Source organism: Coffea arabica, chromosome 4e, assembly GCF_036785885.1.
Source record: "Coffea arabica cultivar ET-39 chromosome 4e, Coffea Arabica ET-39 HiFi, whole genome shotgun sequence".
NCBI classification, from domain to species: Eukaryota; Viridiplantae; Streptophyta; class Magnoliopsida; order Gentianales; family Rubiaceae; genus Coffea; species Coffea arabica.
In genome coordinates this window covers 11,885,714-11,912,689 of record NC_092317.1, presented here as the reverse complement: position 1 = coordinate 11,912,689, position 26,976 = coordinate 11,885,714, and the positions used below count along the sequence as shown (strand labels likewise).

General features: G+C 36.8%; 2 protein-coding genes, 3 long non-coding RNA genes and 1 pseudogene across 6 annotated transcripts; 3 read left to right on the top strand and 3 right to left on the bottom strand.

Annotated features, from left to right (window-relative positions):
• Positions 1–2,313: 2,313 nt before the first annotated feature.
• Positions 2,314–6,014, top strand: LOC113742962 (anthranilate phosphoribosyltransferase, chloroplastic). 2 transcript variants are annotated; one of them, XM_072047664.1, is made up of 10 exons: positions 2,314–2,877; positions 2,991–3,134; positions 3,231–3,392; positions 3,472–3,619; positions 4,263–4,423; positions 4,631–4,721; positions 4,832–4,891; positions 5,076–5,194; positions 5,368–5,502; positions 5,584–6,014. In XM_072047664.1, exons 1-10 carry the CDS (start codon positions 2,668–2,670, stop codon positions 5,623–5,625), a joined length of 1,272 nt encoding a protein of 423 aa, XP_071903765.1. In that variant the 5' UTR covers positions 2,314–2,667; the 3' UTR covers positions 5,626–6,014. The 2 variants fall into 2 exon arrangements, with proteins under 2 accessions (XP_071903765.1, XP_027126795.1); XM_027270994.2 differs by having other exon boundaries at positions 2,315–2,877; positions 3,472–3,555; positions 4,235–4,423.
• LOC140006051 (uncharacterized) lies at positions 5,225–6,806 on the bottom strand. The gene is made up of 2 exons (XR_011813635.1): positions 6,623–6,806; positions 5,225–5,617 (listed from the first exon to the last, which is right to left on the bottom strand). It is a non-coding gene; the product is annotated as an uncharacterized lncRNA (long non-coding RNA).
• Positions 6,807–13,321: 6,515 nt separating this feature from the next.
• On the top strand, positions 13,322–26,610 carry LOC140006049 (uncharacterized). The gene is made up of 3 exons (XR_011813633.1): positions 13,322–13,455; positions 25,535–25,608; positions 26,403–26,610. It is a non-coding gene; the product is annotated as an uncharacterized lncRNA (long non-coding RNA).
• Positions 13,451–15,248, top strand: LOC113742561 (uncharacterized; annotated as a pseudogene).
• Positions 18,938–19,595, bottom strand: LOC140006048 (uncharacterized). Its single transcript, XM_072047662.1, has 2 exons — positions 19,285–19,595; positions 18,938–19,006 (listed from the first exon to the last, which is right to left on the bottom strand). Exons 1-2 carry the CDS (start codon positions 19,547–19,549, stop codon positions 18,969–18,971), a joined length of 303 nt encoding a protein of 100 aa, XP_071903763.1. The 5' UTR covers positions 19,550–19,595; the 3' UTR covers positions 18,938–18,968.
• On the bottom strand, positions 19,701–20,102 carry LOC140006050 (uncharacterized). Its single transcript, XR_011813634.1, has 2 exons — positions 19,897–20,102; positions 19,701–19,810 (listed from the first exon to the last, which is right to left on the bottom strand). It is a non-coding gene; the product is annotated as an uncharacterized lncRNA (long non-coding RNA).
• Positions 26,611–26,976: the final 366 nt, after the last annotated feature.

The window sequence follows — 26,976 nt, the reverse complement described above, 5'->3', positions numbered from 1 at the left end:
GTACCTTTATAATTTTAAAACTTTCATTCACACCCCAAAAACAAGTAACATTTCGCCTTGTGTTGTGTACCATTCAAAAGGGGCAAAATATTTAGGTGACAATTATTCAACTATCAAAATTATGATTCAATTATTAAATTTGAAAACCTTCAACCAAGAAACCGAGAATTAAAAGAGTTAGTACAATATATGACATTCCTTCAAATTGGCATGGAATATCATTTCTATCGTTGTTGCAACATATTTTTTCCAGCTGCTATGTAAATGGGAAAAAAATAATCTAATGCATAAAAATAAACAATAGAGTAACTAAAGTATATGGGATTAAAGTGTTGATTGAACAACATTATGTTGGAAAATTTTTTTTTGGATAAGAAGCAAATTTCATTAATAAAATTATCGAAAATTATCCGATATGATTTGATTTATATCACAGAAACCCGCACCAATGGCAAAATAAATATGCATTAAAAACAATAGATATCTAATTTAACAGATATTAAAAAAAGTTACAATATATTGTGTATAATTCAGAATTTGGAAACGAAAGCATGCCAAAAGGAAGGCGAAAGACGGTTGATGCTAAGATGGGCAGAGGAAATTTTTTCAATTACATGGAATCTCATAAAAGTTGAAATTTTATATAAATATTTGAAAAACATGTAGTAAAAAGGTAGCAACTACAGTTTGATATTTCTGCCAAATGATAGTGCTATAGACCACAATTTATTTTCACAAAACTTTTCTTAAAATGCCAAAATTATTCTTTTCTAGGTCCAAATTATTTTGCATTTGAGTAGGACAAATTTGGCATTTTATACAAAATTAACTGTAGAAATAAAATTTGAGTTGTACATGATATTAATTTTAGATAAATGACACTTATTAAAATTTGAATTTAATAATTTTTATTTATTCATTAATTTTACCCAAAAAAGGGGTTGGAAGAAAAGAATGCAAGAGAGCCAAAGGAGGAGGCAGGGTCTTGCACGTGTTTGATTTAGGTAATCATTACCAACACACGTGTACGCAAAGCCGACATCTGGTGACTGACTTCACAACCCTGCCGTTTTTCTTTTCTTTTGTTTTTTTTTTAAGAAATGAATAAACAAAACCATGTGAGTCATGCATACGTCTTGCCCCTCGGTCTTCATTTATGATTTAATTGAGTTGGGCAATGTACAATTTGATTTTTTTGATGTACGGCTCCGTATCAATTAGTTGTTTTTTGACGTGTTTTAAAAAATTTTACTGTGATATTATTATAAAAAAATTTTATAATAAATATTTTTGGTGATGTTTTTTGAAATATTTTTTAAAATACTTTTAAAATTTATTTTTTAAAAATTGAACCAACTACTAACGCCACCTAGCGCCAATCCCTCTCCTCTCAAATTGAAATGCCACTACCCTAGTTGTGAATGGAAGGTTACAATCAGTCGCGGCTGCGGGGGGGGGGAGGGGAGGTCTAGGGTGGCAGGAGGAGGAAGGGAAGGGGAGGAGAGAAGGAGGAAGGTGGAGGAGAAGAGAGTGGGAGAAAGAGGCAGTAAAGAGAAAAAGAGAAGAAAGGAGAAGGAGGCGGGAGGAAAGGAGCGGTGGCGGAAAAGCAAAATATGATTTTTTTTTTTTTGTATGTATGAGTTGTTTTGTTTGGTACATTATTACAGCATTGTATTTCAAAAATTGGTTTTTTGGAGAATCCAAACAAAACTGATGTATTTTAGTAAAATGTGGAATGGATATAATATGAAATATTATACATATTTGCATATGAATTTTTTTTAAAAGAATAACTAAAAGTTCGGGAAAAAGAATATGTGTAAAATTACATTAAATGTTTATATATTTGAAAGGTACAGAACTAAATATATGATTAAAATTACTACTATTATTTTTAAATAATATATTACATTTATGTCAATTTTTAACTCTTATCCTTATGTGGATATTAAATTTATTAAAATTTTATCATCTTATTATTTTTATATGTACAAATCTACAGAATTATGTTATATGTCGCTATTATTTTGTACAAACTAGGAATTAATTCATTGTATTTCTCAAATTTTAATTTTTTTAAAAAAAGTTAAAGTAAGATCTTAGTTAATGTGTGTGTATATATATATATATATATATATCATGCATTAATTAGGAAACAAACTTTAAGATAACATGATTAAGTGAACTCGTAAATTTAGTTCCGTAATTTTCAAATATATTTACAATATTCACTTAGCAAAATTTTTTTAATCATAATTTGAAGAAAAATTCACCTAATTTATGTTCATTTTTACTAGTAAATAAATATAGCAATAAACCCCTACCAAACTGTAGAAGTCAAAGCAAACACGATACGCTGCAAAATCTCCCAGACAGAGCCAACGGAAAATTTCCTGTCAACATCTTCTTCTTCACCACCGGCAACCATTATTCCTCTCCCCCTCCATTTAAGAACCCTAATTAAAGACCCTACAAGATTCCTTTATATGCAAGAATTCCATTCTGCCTCCACTTGCCCATGATTTTGATATCATAGCAGCCCCAATTTACTCAGCATCATTAAAATTGGTCCCCTTCTGGTACAGCTCCACAAGCACCACATTCTTCCACTTGTACCTTATTTATTTTGTCAGAAGGGCGGGGAGGGGATAGAATAGATTATCAGTAATGGCCCTGTTTCAGCATTGTCATCTTTCTGTAGCTTCACTTCAGTCTTCCGTTTCAGCCCAGAAAAATGCTCCAATAAAGTATGAGCTCAAAAATTCAATCTTTTTCAATAGCCCTTTTGGGGAAACAATCAAAAGAAGGTCCGCAAATGCTCTCTCGGCCGTCACTGGTTCTAATCAGCTCTCATCATCCATTACTTCTTTTAGTCAGGTAAAACAAAAGGTTTGAATTTCTGTTTGTTTTGGTGTTTCGTTTGACCTACTTTGAACAACCCTTTTGGCCTATGATTCTGATTCTGGTTCTGAATGGGATTTTGTGATTAGTTGATTGAGACTTTGATAAGTGGGGTGGACTTATCAGAATCTGAAGCTGAGGAATCCCTTGACTTCTTGTTGGATGGTGCTGACGAGGCATTGCTCAGTGCTTTTCTTGTTTTGTTGAGGGCCAAAGGAGAAACTTATGAAGAAGTAAGTGTTCTTGCAATTTTCTTTTATTTTTTTAATTTAATTTAATCCTCTGAACTATGTTGAAATTTGATAGTAATCATGGTTATTGATGAGTAGGTGGTAGGATTAGCAAGGGCAATGATAAAGCATTGTCGGAAAGTAGAAGGATTAGATGATGCCGTAGATATTGTTGGGACTGGTGGTGATGGTGCCAATACAGTGAATATCTCAACTGGTGCTTCTATTCTTGCTGCTGCTTGTGGCGTGAAAGTTGCAAAAGTAGGCCTTTTCTTATATCCTTTTTATTATTTTGGATAGTTGGAAAAAGTGGCATTGATCATTGAGAATTGTATTGCAGCAAGGGAATAGGTCAAGCTCTTCAGCTTGTGGAAGTGCTGATGTCCTTGAAGAATTGGGAATTGCAATTGAATTGGACCCTGAAGTAATGTGCATTTCAACTAATTCGTTAAAGATTAGTTTGTTAATTGCCTCTGTAGTATATAAAGGTGGAATATTTTACTTGCATTGACTTAACTTTAGCATTTAATTGGTGGGAAGCTAGCCTGCAGATTACTCATCAGTTACTTGAGAATGGTTTCCTCAGTTGTGCTAGAAGAGTGTCTTGCTATCTGGTATCCATTGGCATAATTTGTCCAGAATAGGTGAATGTTATATTTTGTTGTTCCTTGGCTGCTATGGCCTCAACTAAACAGGGCTACATGCAAATTGTTCATTTTCAAACTCTCAAGTTTATCACTTCTTGTGCTGAATACATCACTTGTTTTGTTGTGCCGTTTCTCTTGCAAGTCCATTTATTTGCTTACGTGTAATTTTCTGACTGCGTGTATCGAATGAGCAGAATCTGTCATACTCTGTGAACTCTGGTCCTAATATTCTATATTTGGATTGCAACCAAAGTTATACTCTTGGGGAAAAGTTTACATTCAAATAAACTGTTGTGGCATCAAAGATGTTCAAATGACTGCCTGACTTATCATGTTCATCCATTTGTTTTGATGAATATCACTTCCCAAAACACATGAATGCCATTACCGCACGGAGTGTTTTTTTTGGGTGGGTCGTGTCTTTCAAATATTTACTTTGGCTGAATATTGAATTAGGGTGTGAAAAGGTGTGTAAATGAAGCAGGAATTGGTTTCATGATGTCTCCAATCTACCATCCAGCCATGAAGATTGTTAGGCCGATTAGAAAGAAGCTAAAAGTTAAGACTGTTTTTAACATCCTGGGGCCCATGCTGAATCCAGCAAGAGTACCTTATGCTGTCGTGGGTGTATATACAGAAGATTTGGTATGTACTTCACTCTGCAGCCATTGTGGTTTAGGATCTCACTTTTTGTATTTTTTTTTAAAACTGAACTTTAGCAGCTTCCTACATCAGGAGGAATGCTTAAATCACCAACTCCAATGTCCAACCTTGTCTTTGCACACTTGCATGATACCTATCATAGCTTGTCCAGCTTTTTGATTAATTATTTATCATTTGGTGGTCTTTCAGGTCCACAAAATGGCAAACGCACTTCAGAGATTTGGCGTGAAAAGAGCACTGGTTGTTCACTCTGAGGGCCTGGATGAGATGAGTCCCTTAGGTAAAAGTCCAACTTTATCTTGTCAATGTCTCTCTTCTGGCTATTATTACGGTTTAATCTATTTTAGGTACATTTGACAAAAACCATGCCCCCCACTAAATTATGAACAGGGCCTGGGGTAGTTCTTGATGTCAAAGCAGATAAGATTGAAAAGTTCTCGTTTGATCCTTGTAAGTACTTTCCATTTTATCTCGATCCTGCGGATTCAATCTCCTTTTTTTTCATATTATTATACAGCAATAGGTGCAAAGTTATCACTTCTGATTCCTCATTTCCAATGTTCTTATCACGTCGTCTTTTAGCATAATATTGTTGTAAATTTAGTGACATATAGCTCACGCATTATTTTGATAGTGGACTTTGGGATTCCGCGTTGCACTTTGGATGCCTTGCGAGGTGGAGAACCAGAGTACAATGCAGAAGTGCTGAGACGTGTGCTATCTGGTGAGCAAGGGGCCATTGCTGATGCATTTGTAAGTACTTTATAAGGATTAATCACTCTATGTTCTAATTCGGAGCGGTCTTAATAAATCTGTCAATCAAATTTTGCACCAATGAAATAACACTAGGACATATTTTTCACCTTAGGTTTACCATGTTTCACTTGCCATGATTTTGTAATCCATCGTGCTTGTGAAACTGTTAGGTGCTAAATGCAGCAGCAGCCATCTTGGTTAGCGGACACGTTAAAGATCTGTCTGAAGGAGTGACCTTGGCTCGGCAAACATTGTTATCTGGGAAAGCATTAAAAACCCTTCATTCATGGAAAGAAGTCTCAAATGTAAGTGCAGCGCACTCAATTATATGATTTCTTCAGCTTCCAAATTGACAATACCTCACTATAGTTTTTCCTGCATTTCAGAAGGCGAAAGAAGAAGTACAGAGTACTCTGATATCTGCATAATTTCATAGCAAGTGTTAGTAATGAAAACACACAACAGAGTTAATTCATAGCGCAGAGTCAAGTGTATTTAGAGCTGTTCAAGCACTGCAAGTTTGATCACCATCTTGCCCTTTACATATTTTGCACCATTCCATCCATGAGGATGCAGATCACAAAGAATGTATATGAAAGATCAGGACAAGAAATAAAAACAATTTTTGTTTTGTAGGATCCATCAAAGAACTTCCAACTTCAGTAGAGAGTATTGAGTTGTTGTATTTCGTGTAGTGATTTGAAGGCAAATGAATGTGAGTGAACCCTTCTAGAGATAAACACGCATAATTCCTGTAATCTGTTGTTGTACACTTGGTTTGATATAATTAGTTAATTACAAACTCTTGCGTTTGTCATGCTTCAGTTTTCTGTGTAAAAAGATAGGAGAACTAGCAAAATGATGTTTTTATCCGACTGAATCATCATTGTAGTTTCGAATGCAAATATACGAAGAGATTCATAAAATTCTGTACATGATCTAATAGGGTGTGTCAGAAGGTAACATAGAAGACACTTTCCAATCTTTTTCCAGATGACAAGATAATTAAGTATTTTTAGAGGTTATTGGGTGCACAGTGGACTTGCATCTCAGAGCACCAAACAAGAGTATTGCTGAACACATGATTACCGAAATTTAGTATATATCTTCCATCATTTACAGACTCAAGTCCGTTGGCTTTACATGTTATTTGCTACTGGCAGGCAGAGTGACAGATAAATTGAAAGGAGACTAGGAGTTTGGGTCATTTTGAGAGCAAAATTTTGTCCCTTGAGACCAGGTTAATCTGTGGCTTGAAACTAACGGTGCATCAGGTTTCAAGACAAATGAAACTTTTTTTCCTTTTAGGCAAGTCAAATGAAACTTGGAATGCAGACCAATCAAAGATGCAACATCCTTTCTTGAAAAAAGATTCCCTGGACTCCTTGATTGAGGTAAACAAATAGCATAAGTTGTGGGAGTTACCTGCAGTAAGAGAGAAGTCCTCGTGGCTTCCAGCAGACAAAAGTAGCAAATAAAGGAAAGTAGACTGATACGAGGAAAGGAGAAAACTAGAGGAGCAAACCGCTTCGGAGAATAGACTGATACTGTGAAGAAAGGAGAGAACTAGGGAAGCAAGGAGACTGTACTGTAGAAGTTAAACAAGGAAACAAATGGCATCAGATGCTCTTTTGGAACTGATGTAACTATATATAAGCAACAAAGGCAAAAGGGCATTGCTGCAATGCGTATGGCTTTGTTCACCAGATATTGGTGGCGCAACCATTCTGCAATAAATGCCTATTCTGGAAAGCTGTAGGGCTCAAAACTACCCATTTGTCCTCTTAAATGCATGTTGCATCAATGAACGCAGGCAAGAAGTTCTTGTATAATGGACCATTCTTCTTTTGGGAAAAGTTTTGTATAATGGACCTTTACAAACAATTGTGGGAATTTATCATATCATATGCAATTGCAAGGAATTAGAAACAAAATATTCTTTACACTAGTTAATCCAGATGCTTAATGCATAAGCACTTGTTAGATGATATGACTAAATGCAGAAATGCACATTTGGCTTGAAAATCTAAACCCACTCATGCAAAAAAAAAAAAAGTTACATAATCCATAATGTAATATTCTAATTCATTAAGTCCCAATTGTATAAACATCAGTGCTAGTCAAATAACTGGACCAAACATTGCTTACATAGCCAAAGAGTACATGATAGGTTGTTAAAATTGCGATTCAGATAATAGGTAAAATTGCGATTCGGATAGTAGGATCGTACAATCGCGATCCGAATCTTACAATCCTACGATCGAGAAAGTCAAAATCGATCCAGATCGCACTCAGAATCGCAAATTCCTTGAATCTGCATAGGATCGGTAAGATCCTACGATTCTATTTCGATCCCACAAATTTTTGAATTTGTGAAATACAAGGCTCATTTTGTAAGTAAATGAAAACATTTGGAGTAGGCTTGTAATTTATCAAAGAATTGCAGGCTTTAGTTGCAATGTTTTAACAAATTTTGCCTCAAAGTCAAAAAGTTCCGTCAAAAAAAAGCTTCGGGTCTTCTTCATCTTCTCCTCAAGCAGACCTTTGTCGTTTCTCTTCTCCTCTCCGCTGCCCAAATCAAATCCCAACCATCAAACCACCTCAAGCTTCGGCTACAGCTCTTACCAAGAACCCACAAGACAAATCGCTGCGGCTTCTACCAAGAACCCACAAGCTACAGCTGACAGCTTCAAGGCTTCAAGCTTTAAAGCTTCAAGCTCCAGCAGCCATTGCTTCGGTAAGAATATCAAGCTACGAAATCCTCTGTTGCCGCCAGATTTTGGCCGTTTCAAGCTTCAAAGTTTGAAGCTCCAGCACCCGTTCTTCTCCAATTTTCGTGCTACCAGCCTGCCACCACACTGAAGCTCAAGCACCAGCACTTCAATTAAAGTCACATGTGAGTCTGGTTATTTTCTTGCTTGAAATTTGATACGTGTGGAGATGGTGATTGATAAAGTTGTGATTTGTATTTGGTTTTCTTGGTATTTGAACGTATATTGCCTTTGATTGAATTGAGTTGAAGGGAATTATTGACGGGTCCATTAGGATTTGTGAAAATTTGGTTTTCTTGCTTGAAAATTATTTACGGTTCTGAAGCACCAGCACTTTGTCTTAGGATTTGTGCTCTCAGAATCATTAACGGGTCCATTAGGTACACTCTTTTTTGCCTTCTCCATAGGAAGCTCTGATAATCGAGACTCTGCTACCATATAAATCTTCCCATTGAACTTGTTGAAGAAATCAGAATTAGGAGTATTATTATTTTATAGTAATGAATTAATGATTAGAGACTAAATCAGAATTCAGAAGACATTACTAGATAGAGAAGCGTACTTACCAAAAAACTTAAACACAAGGGATCGGGTAATTGCAATTCTCCTTATAAGAGAATAGAACAACCTACAATCTCTCTTATCATAACTTTTCGTTGAATGTAATGAATGATCCTTAACTTAACTAGCTAAATGCAAATATTTTTCTCTCGGACTTGAAGAAAATTTGGATGTTTCTTTGCTAAGCCGTTTGCTAATGATGTGACCTTGCACACACAAATCCAACCTTTTGTTTAGATGTCAAGAGAAAAAGTCTCTTTTACTGGAAAACTAACCTGGAAAAATATTTAAAATATCAGCCCATATAATATTAACAAAAATTTCAGCAAATTAATGATACAAATCAGAGGTAAACTAACCTGGAATGAACAGAAATTTCACTGCAAAACCTTTTCTATTTTCGGACCAAAGCTGAAAATTAGAAAAAAAAAATTACTGATCAGTATATATGTCTGTGGTGCAAAAAAATAAAGAAAAAAAGAATGGCAAGAAATGTATTTACTAGGATGCAAAGGAACAAAAGGCACCAAACCACTTGCGAGGATTCTCCACTTTCCAAACAAAGCTGAAAATACCAAAAAAAAAAAAAACACTAATTGTGTAGCATTCGTGTCTGCTATGCGAAGAGGAAAAAGGCAAAGATGAGTTATTTTGATAGACTATATGTAAAATTCATCTAAGAATTTATGGCATATTCAACCTTAAAATAGACTTGACAGGCTAGTTAATGGCATACGACAATGTCAATAATAAAAGTCTGTAACTTCAGTCACATCCAAATGAATGACAGAATATTCCACACCAAATAATGCAATTGAACACCGACACTTTTCTCATGTTGCATTATGCTGGGTAATTTGCAAAAGGTGAAGTATGGATGTATGATTTTACGTGATCCATTTCTTACACAAAATATGATTCATTCAATAGTCAAAATTTGACTCAGCACAAGAAAAGCTACCCAAGAGTCCACAAAATTAGGTTAAACAACGTCAACAGCTCTCAACACACAAGACTTTTTCAATCAGGAATTAACATTGGAACCACAACCATAACACATTTTAAGTTAAGATGACAGCCAAAGCAAAGAGTACTACGGCAGAAAATTTAATTGCAATACGGCCTTAAATTCCACGTTACAAAAAGAAATAGAACAAACGTTTTTCTTTTTTGAGAAATAGAACAAATTTGAATTAAAATATTAGATTTAATTTTTAAAAAGTATTCAAAATAGATCGCAAATTTAGCTCCCGGATTGCCAATAAAAGAAAACCAAAACCTCAGTATCACAGGGGAAGAACAAAAAATAAAGCAGGATTTAAGAAGAAGCAGTAGCATAAGAATACGTAAAGCTATTCAACTAAGTATCTACTAATTAATCCCTAATCAAGATTGTAATACATACAGAGAAGGAAAATTACCATAGATTTCAGCTGAAGTGAGAAATCAGTGTGCAGAAAAAACCCAATTGGAAGAAAACGGTAGGGTTTCAGTGGCAGTTCAGGCAGGGCGGAATTGATGATTGATGGCCAATAGAGATGAAGAAACCTTGAAGATTACGAATTAGGGCAAAGAATTTGGGGGAAAGGTCTGGAAAATTAAGGGCATGTTTGGTATTAGTGTTTTTCTGTTTTTTCCAAAGCAATTTCTATGTACCTCGCTCTGTTAGTTTCTGCTTACACTAGGACAAAATATGAACCTACGTGTTCTCACTTATCACTCTACAAAATCTCAGAAATAAGAAAAAGGGTAAATTACACTAACCCCCTTATAGTTTTGATAAAATCACAAACCTCCCTTCTTGATTTTGAAATAGTAGGGATTTTCATTTTATAAAGTGATAAGTGAGAACACGTAGGTTCATATTTTGTCCTAGTGTAAGCAGAAACTAACAGAGCGAGGAACATAGAAATTGCTTTGGAAAAAACAGAAAAACGCTAATACCAAACATGCCCTTAATTTTCCAGACCTTTCCCCCAAATTCTTTACCCTAATTCGTAATCTTCAAGACTTCTTTATGCCTATCGGCCATCAATCATCTACTCCGCCTTGCCTGAACCGCCATTGGAACCCTACCGTTTTCTTCCAATTGGGTCTTTTCTGCACACTGATTTCTCACTTCAGCTGAAATCTATGGTAATTTTCCTTCTCTGTGTGTATTACAATCTTGATTAGGGATTAATTAGTAGATACTTAGTTGAATAGCTTTACATATTCTTATGCTACTGCTGCTTCTTAAATCCAGCTTTATTTTTTGTTCTTGCCTGTGATACTGAGGTTTTGGTTTTCTTTTATTGGCGATCTGGGAGCTGAATTTGCAATCTATTTTGAATGCCTTTTAAAAATTAAATCTAATATTGTAATTCAAATTTGTTCTATTTCTCAAAAAAGAAAAACGTTTATTCTATTTCTTTTTGTAATGTGGAATTTAAGGCCGTATTGCAATTAAATTTTCTGCCGTAGTACTCTTTGCTTTGGCTGTCATCTTAACTTAAAATGTGTTATGGTTGTGGTTCCAATGTTAATTTCCTGATTGAAAAAGTCTTGTGTGTTGAGAGCTGTTGACGTTGTTTAACCTAATTTTGTGGACTCTTGGGTAGCTTTTCTTGTGCTGAGTCAAATTTTGACTATTGAATGAATCATGTTTTGTGTAAGAAATGGATCACGTAAAATCATACATACATACTTCACCTTTTGCAAATTACCCAGCATAATGCAACATGAGAAAAGTGTCGGTGTTCTATTGCATTATTTGGTGTGGAATATTCTGTCATTCATTTGGATGTGACTGAAGTTACAGACTTTTATTATGGGCATTGTCGTATGCCATTAACTAGCCTGTCAAGTCTATTTTAAGGTTGAATATGCCACAAATTCTCAGATTAATTTTACATATAGTCTATCAAAATAACTCATCTTTGCCTTTTTCCTTTTCGCATAGCAGACACAAATGCTACACAATTAGTGTTTTTTTTTTTGGTATTTTCACTTTGTTTGGAAAGTGGAGAATCCTCGCAAGTGGTTTGGTGCCTTATGTTCCTTTGCATCCTGGTAAATACATTTCTTGCCATTCTTTTTTTCTTTATTTTTTTGCACCACGGACATATATGCTGATTAGTAATTTTTTTTTCTAATTTTCAGCTTTGGTCCGAAAATAGAAAAGGTTTTGCAGTGAAATTTCTGTTCATTCCAGGTTAGTTTACCTTTGATTTGTATCATTAATTTGCTGAAATTTTTGTTAATATTATATGGTCTGATATTTTAAATATTTTAATATTAGTGTTATGTGCCTATATGTTTGGCTATTTACTCTTATGATAAGTTTTTGCTTATGCTTCTTAAGAAGATATAGCCGCGCTTTACTGGTTTCATGTGGTATTTTAAGGCATCGAATTATTAATAAAGTATATTTTAAAAAACATTCTTATTGGCCAAAAAATTAGTGATTTCCCCCCCCCAATTTATGCTTGGCCTTCCGATTTACCTTCTATGTACACTATCTCATCTCCCAACCATGCAATTCTTTTTTTCCCAGAAAAAGGAGAGAATCAAAGAGGGGAAAGCACTATACATCTCCCCTCCCCACCCCTATTTGCCTTCCTAGCCAAAAACACAAAGAAAAACTCACAGTTTCACATCAATTTTCAGCCATTTGATGAATTTATTGTTGAGTTTTTCTAGTCTTTTTTTTCCCAAATTGACCTCCTAGCAGAAATGTTTGCTTTTTTTATTATTGATTGTTTTGTAAGTTTGAAAGAATCAAGAAGAAGCACAGCAAAGTAAACATCCAGTGTTTAAGATGTGTGATCATCTCTTACAATTGTAGCATGCTTTGTGTTTGATAATTTGCTTCTAAAGGTAGCTTTACCACTACAATGGTTTAGTTTTCTGAAAATTTACGTGTCCCATTGTTATGGAGTATTAGATGATTTGAGAGATGTTCTTTAGCTTACTGTTTGGTCCTAATAAAAAATGATTTTACTTTTGCCTTTGTGTTTGTATGCTGAATTATCCTTTAATGTCTTGCAATGGCTCGAACTATCTTTAAATTCCATTGGAAACAATACTTTGATAGACCTAGAAACATTAATATCATCGATTGTTTTTGACTTTTACTGCATTGTAATGTTAGTGACTATCATAGTTAGGACCAAAAACCATTTAAAGAGTATTTCCCCAGCTTCTACTATCTTGGTTCTAATTTTCCACATGTTTTGGGGCTCAACAAGTAGAATCTGCACTCAAATCATGGTTTGTTTGTTACAATTTGGTTTCTGCTTAAATTTTGGTTTTAGGAACTGGTTATGCACTGATTAATTTCTGGCACGGATAAGCACTTTTGAGTTCCATACTTTGGTTCATTGAAAGGGGATTGTTCAATGGACGGTCCTAACTTGGGGGGGACAAAGACTTTTAACATACCTCAGTCTTTAATTATTTTGCAGCTTCCTTGTTATATTAGTTTCTCTGGTTTTGCACATGGACATGGACATTGCTTTAATTACTCTACTGCTATAATAGTTTGCACATGGACATGGTTTCTCAACATGACGACAATTAAATATTCCATGTTCTATTAATTTTAAAAATCGGAGTTATGGGGAATTTTTCAATATTTTTTACACAACAAATTGGGCATTGCACAGCCAGAAAATTTCTAGTTTTTTTAAAAAATGACCAATCCAAACACGGAAGGTGGCTCATGATTTTGGGATACGAGAAATGCCCATTCTGATGATGGGGGAGCTAACTCTAATTTTCAAAACTACAGGGAAGCACTTCTGAGAATGTCATATTTTAAAGGGGTTCAGTGTAATTAACCCATCGCGAAGTTTTGGCGGAGCAAGAGACCCACCAAATTGCCACCTTCCGAACATTCCACTGCTAGGGTTCTGCTGCTGTTGATGCGACGGTCCTTCTGACCAGGTGAACGATTTCCAGTACGCTGGTCCTCAATTAGGACTATTAGTTTCATTGATTGATCGAAGTATGCATTCCAAACTGACTAAAAATGCAATCTTTGAAGCTGACAACTCACTTGAAGTCTCGCTTAGAGAAGCTTTTCAGCTTCTGGAGCCCCAACTCAGACCCTTTTCCTTTAAAACTTCCAACTCAAGAAGAGTACTTCAACCTGAACAAAGCAATTCTTTGTGGAATTTTATGTGAACCCCAAATGGCTAGAGTCCACATGAAGCACTTGCATGCTATTGTCACTGATGGCTACACTTATTTTATATCCATGCTTATCAAGATTGTTAATGAGTTGTATGCCAAACTCGTTGATTCGGTGAAAACTCAGTTGATTTGGGTGACGCGTGAAATGGTGAATGTGTTGGGAGTAGGATTTGATGGTTTATTGGTGGCCCTTTTGAGGCAAATTGTTGGTGGTGACTTTAGCGGAGGAAATTTGTGGTTGTATTTTGAGATGGTTAGTCTCTTTAGGGACAAATGAGATTGTTTGTTGGAGGATGGACCTCTAGTTTTGACCAGTGCTTTATATGTGTTTCTTCGTTTATTGGCTGATCATTGTAGGTTGCCAAATGACTCAAAAGTTGAAACCTTGAAGAGGTTTGAAATTGATTTTTGCATTAGGATGTTAAGGGAGAAATTTGGTTTGTGTTTGAAGATTGGAAGAGATCTTGTTCGGATTTTACAGGACTTGGTTCATGTACCTGAGTTTCGCTCACTTTGGAAAGACTTGTTATTGAACCCTAGTGTGTTTCAGAATGCTGCATTTTTAGATATCTCACAGCTCTACCTTTCAAGGACTTCCAGTAGGTATTTTCTGCTGCGGATAACTCCTGAGATGGAGAACCAGTTGAGGTTCTTGCTAATGCATGTTAAATTGGGAAATCAAAAGAGGTACCAAGTTTGGTTTGCAAAGAAGTTTCTTGGTGTCCCCAAGATGGAGACTCTTCTAACTGACATTGTTAGGTTTATTTGCTGCGGACATCATCCACCTAATGAGATTATCCAGTCAGACATCATCCCTAGGTGGGCTGTCATAGGCTGGTTGCTAAAATCTTCCCAAAGGAATTATGTCGAAGCAAATGTTAAGCTTGCCTTATTCTATGATTGGCTTTTCTTTGATGAGAAGGTAGATAATATAATGAACATTGAGCCTGGGATATTGCTAATGATACATTCCATTCCTAGTTATGTTGACATAACTCATGCTCTTCTAGAATTTCTCTTCATGCTGGTGGAAAACTATGACATTGGAAGAAAAGATGTAATTGTCAAAGGGGTATCTTCAGCTTTCACTTTTCTTGTTCGAAAAGGTGTGGTTCGATCTCTTGATGCTTTGACTTGTTCTGATGTGATCTCTCCTTTTCTCAAGCAATTGATCGAAAAAATCTTGACATGTTAGCGAGCCTTTCCGGGAGGGCAGTTGCCAGTCTTCCTCTTAAACCAATTTCTGCCCCTTCTTAACTGAGTTTGTTCTTATCACCACCTTTATGGATAGTCTGAGGCTCAAGACGTGCTTTTAAGATGCATTTAGTGATGATGGTGGTGATGTTTTTGTTTCATCTTTATGTGAAGAAGATGGAGGGTTGAGCCTATCAGAAGTGGTTGGTCATGCTTCACAGTTAAAGATCTTGAAATGCTAATTGAAGTTCATAAATAAGGATTCCCATTTGAGCCTGTTAGCTGGTCTTGGCATTTGCTGTAACTTTGTAGAATTTTGTTACTGCAGTGTTCAAAGCTTTTTGAGCCTATTGTCCCATGGTGATAGTTCATGCGTCTTCTTAGGACAGTTTATGGACCATCTGTGTCTGTTTTTTTATTTTTGTGTTCCCCTTTTCAAAAGCGTGACTGTTCTTTGTTTTGCTCTATCCTCAGTGGTGCTTTTCAACAATAAATGCCCCTTGCTTTTATTTTAACTAAAATAACCACTGTTTTCTTCTTTTTAAATTTTTGAAGAATATTGCAGTAAGCATGGCCTATGCTACCAAAGGGCTTGTCCTGTAAGCATCCTAACACATCTGTTAGGAACTTGGTGTTAGGAGAAAAGAAAGAGGAATGCCATAACCTTAGGAACTGGAAAAGGATTGTCACTGGTGCTTATTTTGGCTGCATCACAGTGGAATCTATGCTCAAATACACAAGGCATGTTGATCATTAACTAATTCAGCACCTTCGATAAACTATTTGATAATAGCTAGCTTTTCTTATATCAGAATGTTTCATCTTTTTGGTCAATTTAGTACAGTTGAATGTAGTGAAAACAGTTCTGAGTTTTTATATTCTTGTTTTGAAACTATAGCAATGGCTATAGAAAATGTCCGACTTATTTCCAGCCACAAGTTTTTGTGACATTGTGCCCTGTCAGTGCGTGCTTGTGCATTGAACCTTCTCCGATGTAACATAATTAAGATGCTAAATGACAAAATTTGAGTAAATTGACTGGAATCGGATCATTTCCTCTTCCTGGTCCTTTCTATTAAATAAGAATTCATGTACAATCTATTTTTGGTAAATCCCTATATATACTTGATTGATTGACCTAATATACAGCTATTGTAACCGATTTTCTATTCTAGGTAAGAAATATATACAGATTTTAGCCACAATGTCTGTCATAATCTGCCATAATCTTTCCTATAACCTCTGTCATATAATCTGCCATAATCTTTCCCATAATATCTGCCACAATCTTTCCCATAACCTCTGCCATTGATACCATTGATATCCCCCCTCAAATTGATGCTGGCTGATCAACAAGCATCAATTTGTCAACAAGAAAGTGATGACGATTTTTGGAGAGAGCTTTAGTATACACATCCGCAATCTGGAGATCAGTGGGGATATGCGGAAGAGAGATGACCTGAGCATCATATGATTCACGAATAGAGTGACAATCCACTTCAATGTGTTTGGTACGCTCGTGAAATACTGGATTAGCCGCAATTTGAATTGCACTAGTGTTGTCGGCATGAAGCGGTGTAGACCCTTTTTGAGGAAACCCGAGCTCACCTAACAATCCACGGAGCCAAACAATTTCAGAGCATGCAGAAGACATAGCACGATACTCAGACTCCGTAGAAGACTTAGACACCCTGTCTTGCTTCTTGCTTTTCCAGGAAACGAGAGAAGTACCAAGGAACATGCACCAACCAGTAACTGAACGTCTAGTATCAGAACAACCAGCCCAATCAGCATCACTATATGCAATCAAGCGAATAGGAGAGTTTGCTGGAAAGAAAAGACCACGAGAAGAAGTGCCTTTCAAATAGCGAACAATGCGGCGAACAGCTACCAAATGAAGGTGCCGAGGTGCTTGCATAAACTGACTAACTTGTTGAACAGCAAAAGAGATATCAGGGCGAGTAATAGTCAGGTAGTTTAGACTACCCACCAGCTGTCGATATAAAGACGGATCAGAAATAAGATCACCTTCATCATGACGATACTTAACATTCACTTCCAAAGGGGTATCAACGGATCGACCATCTTGAAGACCAGCCAAAGCAATTAACTCCCGAATGTATTTGTGCTGGGTTAAGAAAATACCGGTGGAACTAGAATATACCTCAAGACCTAAAAAATACTGTAAAGAACCCAGGTCCTTCATATGGAAACAACGTTGAAGATGGTCTTGAAGTTGAGAAATCAATGCATAATCAGTCCCGGTAATAACAATATCATCAACATATACAAGAAGTATGACAATGCCTTTAGATGTCTTGCAAAGAAACAAAGAGGAATCATACTGGCTTTGGACAAAGGAGAAACCAAGAAGTGTGGAACGAAATTTATCAAACCAAGCACGTGGAGCTTGTTTCAAACCATAGAGTGATCGTTTCAACTTACAAACATCACCTGAAGGTGTGGAGAATAACCCTGGTGGTGGAGTCATATAAATGTCTTCTTTCAGATCTCTATGTAAAAAGGCATTCTTAACGTCCATCTGTCGCAGTGACCATCCCTTAGAAGCAGCAATGGCAAGAACAAGTCGTACCGTAGTCATCTTTGCTACAGGAGCAAATGTCTCCTCATAATTGATTCCATATTCCTGTCGATTACCAAGGGCCACCAATCTCGCTTTATGTCTATCAAGCGTTCCATCGGACCGTAGTTTAGTGGAATAGACCCATTTACAGCCAATGGGTTTGACACCAGTAGGACAAGGTACAATATCCCAAGTATGATTCTCCAAAAGAGCTTGAAGTTCTTCGTCCATAGCTTTTACCCAACATGCATGTTTAGTTGCTTGAGAATAAGAGGAAGGTACTGCAGTGTCAACTAAAGCGGCAGAGAAACCATACCTATCAGGAGGTTTGCTGATACGGGAAGATCGTCGCAGAGTCACAAAATCATTAGAAGTGGTAAGAGGCAGTGGAGCAGGATCGGGAAGGATTTCTACTGATGGAGGTCGTCGACGTTGATAGACAATGCCAGGTCTAAATCGTTGAATTGGTGGAGAGATATCATCAAAGCTAAGAAGAACAACATTGTTGGAAGGAAAAGTGTGCTGCTGAAAATAGTACTCATGCTCAAAGAAAATGACATGTCGAGAGACACGCAAACAATTAGCAACAGCATCATAACATAAGAATCCTTTTTGAGTGGTGCTATATCCCATAAAGGCACACCGAACTGACTGAGCTGCAAGCTTGTGGCGCTCATGAGGTGGTAGGTGAACAAAACAAACACAACCAAATGTGTGTAGCATGTGATAATTAGGATGTACACCAAAAAGACGATAATAAGGAGAATCAAAACCCAATTGTTGAGAAGGCAATCGATTAATCAAATACACAGCAGTTGACAAAGCTTCAACCCAAAATATAGGGGGTACAGAAGATTGCAAGAGTAATGTTCGAACCATATCCAACAAATGGCGATTTTTGCGTTCAGCCACCCCATTTTGTTGAGGGGTATAAGGACATGATCTCTGAGATACAATCCCTTTGCGTTGCAAGTAGGCTTGGAAGTCATGTGACACATATTCCCCACCATTATCAGACCGTAAGATCTTAATACAAGTGGAAAACTGTGTCTCAATGTAAGCCACAAAGGTTTGAAAAACAGTAAACACCTCAGCTTTAGTGCGCAGGAAATATATCCATGTGAACCGACTATAGTCATCAATGAATGTCACAAAGTATTTATACTGCGCATGTGAAATGACAGGAGTAATACCCCAAACATCACTATGTATTATCTCAAAGCATGCACTAGCACAACCAACAGAAGTAGGAAAAGGTAACATCTTACTCTTCCCCAATTTACACACAGAACAATCAAGAGATGATGCATGAGCAAAACCTTGATCTTTAGCACCAAGAAAACCACGCTTTATTAAATCAGATAAAATGACATTATTTGGATGACCCAATCGTCTATGCCAAATTTCAGCCTTATTGTCAACAATCATAGAGGCTAAAGATAAAGTTCTAGAAACAGTAAATTGCAATGGAAATAATCTTCCCACTCTAGGCCCCTTCGCGATTACCTTCCCCGACATCTGGTCCTGCACAAGACAACCACCACGAGAGAAATGTACATCACAATGATTCTCCACTAGCTGTCCAACAGAGATTAAATTAGTAGACAACTTAGGAGCAACAAATACATGGCGAAAAGAATGTCCAATATCACCAATAGCTGTAATTGGAAGATTACTACCATTAGCAATCTGAATATTTTGGCAACCAGTATAGGGCCGCAAATTTTGTAAAAAATCAGATGAACCAGTCATATGATTGGTCGCTCCTGAGTCGATAAACCAAGTAGATGAAGCTGGCTTACCTTGACCTTGAAGTCCAAGGGCAGAAAATGCAGTAAGAATCATCTGCTGGACCATTTCTGGGGTCATAACAGTCTGGCTGATTGTAGATGTCGGACCAATAACAGGAGCATCTGGAACAGTAGCTTGAAAAGCTTGGGCTCGCCTGTTTTCCGGACGTGTAGGACATTCCTTGAGAATATGTCCACTTTGCTTACAGTAACTGCAGAATTTCTTACCACAATTGCGAGCAATATGGCCAAACTCCTTGCAGCTGTAGCACTGCATTTGTCCCTTTCCTCTATTCCTTCCTTGTGCAGCATAAGCAACATTGACAACCTCGGATGTCCCACCAGCTGCACTTAGAATTGACTGTGTAGCCAATCTTTGTTCTTCCCGTAACAACTCACCAACACACATATCCAAAGAAGGAACTGGATTTCGATTCAGCAATCCACCCCGAGCAGTCTCAAATTCTGGCCTCAGTTTCATCAAAAACTGATCACGCATGCTAACTTGATGAACTTTTTGAAAGCTTGCTAAGGCCTCCTTAGGTATCTCAAAGTAGATGATATCAGAATATTCACCACACAGATTTAGAAACGCAGAATAATATTGCTCAATAGAGAGATTACCTTGACTGAACTTACTGATATCAAGTTCAAGCTGAAATCGTCTTGCAGTGTTGTGTTGATGATATATGCGTTTCAAAAAATTCCATATCTCCTTTGCAGTATTAAATGAACGTAAGCTGTTCACCATATGAGGTTCAATGGATGCTAAAATCCATGAAATAATTCGTGAATCATTTGATTCCCATTGACTTATTTCTTTCTCAGTTCCAGAAACAGTAGAAGACCCATCAATGTGACCCCAAAGCTCCTTCCCTTTCAGAAACATTCTGAACTGAAATTCCCATGTTGCATAATTCTTCCCTGTAAGTCTGATACCCAAAGTCTCTGCAGATTGTCTTCTAAAAGAATTCTCAGCAGCCATCTTTAACAAAACTCAAATGCAAATCCGAAATCACAGATTGATAAACTAAGAAATATCAAAACCAGAATGTTGATTAGAAATCAACCCAAAAAGCTATAGAAAAAAAAAATACTCAAAATATCTTATAGATTCAAAAGGTAGGCTGTGATACCATGACAAAATTTGAGTAAATTGACTGGAATCGGATCCTTTCCTCTTCCTGGTCCTTTCTATTAAATAAGAATTCCTGTACAATCTATTTTTGATAAATCCCTATATATACTTGATTGATTGACCTAATATACAGCTATTGTAACCGATTTTCTATTCTAGGTAAGAAATATATACAGATTTTAGCCACAATGTCTGTCATAATCTGCCATAATCTTTCCTATAACCTCTGCCATATAATCTGCCATAATCTTTCCCATAATATCTGCCACAATCTTTCCCATAACCTCTGCCACAATCTCTGCCATTGATACCATTGATACTGAAGAGATAGTTTTGCTTCACCATTTTTATGAGCCTGTGTACTAGTTGACATTGAAGAACACAATATCTCTCTGTTGCAGCATAGATGTTTGCATTGATGTTCTTGATGTAGTAATCAAATAGTCTGGCTCTCAATCTTAATTACAGATATTATGCCTTTTCTCATACTTCTTTCACTTTCAAATTCGGATTTGAGCCGCATATTGTTTTGACTTTCCTGATGAATTTTTGTAAAATTTGTCCAATCTTCTAATCTGTTTTACAGGATGGTAAATAAATACATAGACTTGATTCAATAAATAAATAAATAAATAAATAGATGGCGATCCCTTGCAATGTCTTTAATAATGCCTCTATCTCTTTTCCAACTACTGTTTCAGAAAGAAAGAAATTCCAAAATTTCTGAATATGGGGTGTTTTAATGTCATTGGCTGTTGACATAACTCATACTCTTCTAGAATTTCTCTTGATGCTGGTGGAAAACTATGACATTGAAAGAAAAGATGTAATTGTCAAAGGGGTATCTTCAGCTTTCGTTCGTTTCTTTGTTTGGTTCACTTTGAATAATATATTGTCAAAATTTGCTGCACCTGCCAGGGACTTTGAAGTTCATGCAGGATAGGTTATCCAAGATTGTCAAGGGATCTGATTGGACTTATGCCATTTATTGGCAAGTTTCTACGTTAAAATCTAGGAAATCAGCTTTGATTTTGGGGGGGAAGGGAATTGCAGAGAACCCAAGGGAACCGAGAAGAAGGATGGAAATGATTATAGAGTTCAAAGATTTGTTGGAGGAGATAGGGGAAAACAGGTGCTTCAAAGATTCATACTTGGTTTGGCGGCCCTTTTGGGTGTTTGAAGGATGATAATGATGCCGCCAAGTTGGATTCATTCTCAGAACTAGAAATGTTATATCTAACATCCATGTATTATGCAATTCCATTTGATAAGTCTTCTACTTCTCCTCAAGCCTTCAATATTAGCAGAACGATCTGGGTTTCTGATCCAAGAAGTGAATGATGAGATGAGACCATATATGAAGAACTATGGGTTCTCTGTAACGACAAATTTACCCTCTCATTTTGTGTTTTTGGTCGACCTAAACAGTCAAATTGGACGGAAGGATTATGAATATGCATATTATTAACTGAAGGACTAAAAGTGCGCCGTATTAAAAGTTTAAGAATTATCGCGATTTTTTACCCTAAAGAAAAAGAAGAAAAGATGTAGTATAGTTTATCTATCCCTTCACCATATCCACTGATAAGTTTGATGTGTCCAGATTTTAGTAGGCTTTGCAATTGATGCGTCCACACATAATTTGTCATCATCGAAGATAGCCGGCTTTGCAATTGATGTTGCATGCATGCATGCATAAAAGCCTTAACTCGAATCTTTATAACTTTACATGTTTGTAGAAAAGTGAAACTGATCGATCGTAAATAGATGTCCTGTCTTCATATGAAGAAGCTTATTTATCCAAGCAGCAGATTTTGATTTAACGCCACAGTTGGACAGAAGATGTACAATCAATAAGCTAGCTAGTGACACAAAATTGGCTGTATACATGACCGACGGAGGTCTAAAGTCTAAACTGTGTGAAGCCAAGCCAAATTGGCTGCGTCCACCATCCATCCCCATTTTCCATGCAAATACTATTGGACAAAAAATGGTATGTACTGGACAAAAAGCTTGTGTTTGGATTGCAGATTACCAAAGAAAAATCATTGCGATTTTCCGTGAACGCATTTTTCAATCACCTTTTTACTTCACATATATCAAATTGCTATAGCAATTTTTCTATAAAAAATCCCAAAAAATACAATCCAAACACAGACATGCATGGTTGCATGGTTTATATATATATATATATATATATATATATATATATATATATATATGCATTTTGTTTTGGATCCACTGAGTAGTTGTGCTGAATATCGACCTCTAAATCCTAGATGTATATATATGTGTGTGTGTTGGCTTGTGTCTTTAATTATTTGAAGTGAGGAGTGGGGACTGAAACAACTTTGCAAGACATCGTGATGAAACCCAAGACATCACATGCATCTGAAACCAATAAATTTGTCGGTGTTTTTTGACATTTGCTTAGATGTTCGAAACTCCGAGCGCGAGTTACGCTCCACCATATTCACTGCCTGCATGTGTGAGGACTCGTAAAAACTATTATTTTATGCCTAATTTATGGCTTAATAAACTATTTAATTGGATTTTTGCCACGAGGAATATTTTCTAGCCTTATTAGACCTAAATACATGGAAATATAACTTCGTTATATTTTTAAAGTGACTCGTTCTGAAAATTAATTTCCTGGAGTACGTTTAGTAAAAATAGTGAATAGTACTTGGAGATTTTATCCGCGTAGTAGCACAATAAGCTTGGAATATTGAAGACTTGTACTATGGTTCTAAAATAGGTAATCTTATGAATAAATACTCAAGTGATAGTTAGTAGTACAATCGTTATAAGAATTTCTCGGAAGTTTCGCGTTATATCGTTAAAATTGACGGTACGCGTTTTCACACGCGCGACTTTATTTGAGGGACTTGAGACCCTTATTTCGGGACAATTAAGAGTGAATAATATTTACATGAATATATATGCATTGGAGGTTTAGTGCATTAGTGAACCAAACGCGCGAGAAAATCGAGCCGTAATCGCACCAAACGGCCCCTAATGAGAGTTGACTTTTGGGTGAATTTCCACCACTTATTTCACCTTCTCTTGGAAGCTAAAGGAAATCAGATTTCTCTCCATCTTCTCTCTCCTCATAGCCGACCAAACACCCTCCTCTCTCTAACTCCATTGCTTCAAAATTTCTGCTCACTAATCTCACTCAAAACCACCCCAAATCATCTCCAAATTCAACCAAACTTGCACCACACCTAGCTTGACACTTGAGGAGCATTTTGAGCTGCAAACAAGGGCTGGAAATCATGGTTTTTCTGGGGTAATAGAGGGCCGAAAATTCTGCTGAACATCAACCCAAAGTAAGTGATGATCCACTCTTGGAAACTTGAAGTTTGGAAGCTATCTTACCTTGTTAAGTTCATGCATGCATTTGGTTAGCTTGATATGGATGTAAAATGTGATAGTGGGCTCTTTGTATTCCCACACTTGGGTTATTGTTGCTGATTTGAGGATCAATGTTGGATTTAATGGTAGTTTAATGGTTATAATGATGAATTTATGGAGTGTTATTGTTGGGAACTCAAGTAGAGGTCATGACCAGAAATTGCCGAATCTGCCCCTGTTTTGTTCGGCCATGATAAGGCCCATTTTTGGTGATTTATTGGCATGATCCTGATGTGTATATGTTATATTATGTGTGTAGAAATTTTCGTTGGAAAACATTAACGATTGGATGGGCAAATGAATTTATTCATGAACTAGGCATGCTGGAAAATTATTTTCGGGTAAAACTGTCCAGTGGTCGTATTTTGGCCATAACTCTGTCCTCGGATGTCGAAATCAAGTGCCGTTGGTGGCGTTTGAAACTAGACATTCCTAGCTTTAATTTGAGATAAAATGCACGTTCTGATTCTTTGTGAGTGATCCGAACCAAATGTTTTAAGTTAGCTGTCCTGTCTCTCGGATTTGCTGGAATGGCTTGTTGAGGCAGCAACTTGAGGCTCAATTTTGAGCTGGTTGCTTGCCGAATTTCAGAACATTTCCTTCTGTGAACTTTTAGTCCCGTGAATTTATTTTCTAACGCCATAAACCATGCCTCATTCCGAGTTAAATTGATTGAGTTGTGACTAAAACAAGAGGACTGCCCTGTTTTGGAAAAACGTAGTATTTGGACTGATTTGGGGCAAAACTTGGGAATGATTTTATTAATTGAAGTTCTTGATGCTCATCACTTACCAAAGGTATCATGGATGTGTCTTAGACCTTTGTTTCACAAATGAACCATGTTCGGATAGTTTTCTTGGTTAAACGATTTGAAGTTGTGAAATGAAAGTCACAAGGCAGATTGCCTTAGAATTTTTCCTGAACTTTGGTTGACTAATTTACTACCTTCCCGAGGGTATTTTTCCCTGAAATTTGATAGAGGAATACCTTGCATATAGGAGTAAAATACTGCCAATTTTGGCACCAATTCAAGTTCGTTTCGATACCGAATTAAATTGCTAGTGTTGGAGGTTCAAAACTGGAAATTCTTCTTCGGTCTTGAATCTTCCTCAACTTTGAGCTACCGTATCTCGGTACTCGAAACTCCGATTCTTGATCCACTTGTTTTGTTATAAACCTCACTTGTAACACTAATTGAGCTGTAAATTTCAGAGGCCGGTTTGCAACATGTGAATCGTGCCGAATTTCCAAAATTGGCCGAAATCCAACTTAATTCTGCCTTGTACGCCGAACCTGTACCTTCAAGCTCATTTTTGAATACCTTCCACTTAGATTCATGGAAAAGTGTCTTTTAAGAACTTTTAGTACTTTCTAAGAGGTTTCCAACGGTACCAAGTTTTATAATTTTGGACCTACTGAGTGCAAGATCTGATTTTTCTAAATTTGACGCGCAAAGCTGAAATTTGCTGATTTCTTAGAAAATGAAAATTTGAAAACTTGTTACTCCTTCTTGATGATAATTGATCGCTTTAAACTTGATTTCATGAAGGAAATCAGTTTTTCTTGTGTTAATAAAACCTCACTTTTGAACCTTTATTTTGAATGGCTAAGGTTCTTGGTTTGAGGTATTGACTAGTCCAAATAAGCGTAACTCCTTTCTTGATTAATACGTGATTGTGAGTGAAAAATACTTGTTAATTGCTTCAGGTGCTCAAGCGAGTCTTGAAAAGAATCCCGGAGGGGACAACTAAAGATTTTCTCGCTCAATTACTTTTGAATTGGTGAGTGTCAAGTGCATGACTTGTTGTGTTTACTTGATTTACCTGCTTATATACGTGAATATCACTTGATGAGACGAGTGTGTACTTTATCGCACTCGCTCTCCTTTACTTGAACTTTACTTGTATTAACTTGGTTTTCAAAGTCGATTGAGTGAATCTCGTCGACTAAAATATACCCGTTTTCGTGTGCGTGTCGTGTTGCCATGCATGTCGTGTATGTCGTGCGTGTCTTGTTGTCGGGTGGAGTGAACCTCCTCGACTTATGGGGACGCCCAATTCTCTTAACCAATCTTACAACTCGAGCCGGCATGGGTTTGGTCGAGAAGTTTGATAAAACAAGAGAGTAACAAAACACAACTTGATCTTTTGAGATCTTGTTCGGCATACTCGTGGAGTATCGCCCTTTCCGTGCGTGTTCAAAAATCAAAACTTGATCTCTTGAGATCTCGTGTGGCATACTCGACGAGTATCGCCTTTTTTGTGCGTGTTTGGTTTCGGATCCGAGAGGGTGGAATGTTGGTCGGAGGAAGTAATAAGTGAAGTTTCTACGGATAAAATACCCACCAGGATAACGGAGTGTCATCACGAGGGGGTATCGGATCGAGCCGTGGCGAAGCAAGAGGAAAATAGCTCCTGAGAGCTCCTATATCCTTGAATTGTTTCTGTTTATTTTTCTCGCTCGAATTGTAAATTACTTGAATATTGGGATTGTTATTTGGACAACGTGCTTGCATGTGTGTTTTCTTGGCCTCACGAGCGTTTCGCTCACCCCGTAGATTTGTTTTCCTTAACAGGAATGGATGGAGTGAAACTCGTTGGAACCCTTTGGATGTACTTTTGTATTAGGGTTTCAATTGTAATTGACTAGACATTTTGGCTATTGTATATATTTGGGAATTGATGTATTTTTGGATCCTGACGTAAGAATTGGATAACGGATGTATTTTGAACACGTGGTACAAGACTTGGATATTCGTTTATGGAAGCGATTTTTCCTTATTAGACTGGTATAAATTATTATATATTGTTAAGTTTGAATTGATTTGTCTCGAGTCCTGGCGAGAGCTAGGCAGGCGTTCCGCGGATACCCTTGGGTTCGCCCTTGGGAGAAGTGGGGGCGTCACAGCATGCCCTTTAAAAAAAATGAGTCCATTACATACATTTTGCTGCTAGGCAGAATGCAGAAGAGAAGTTCAATTTTTGGTTGGTATTGTTTGCAGCGCGAGTTTATATAACTAGCTAGCCATTCACATGGAAAAGAGGTACATAGATATAAAAAAAAATTGCAATTAGAAAAAAACCAAAACTCATATTTGATTCAACATGAGGAGGGAGTATATGTATATTCTTTTGTTGTTTTTCGACAAA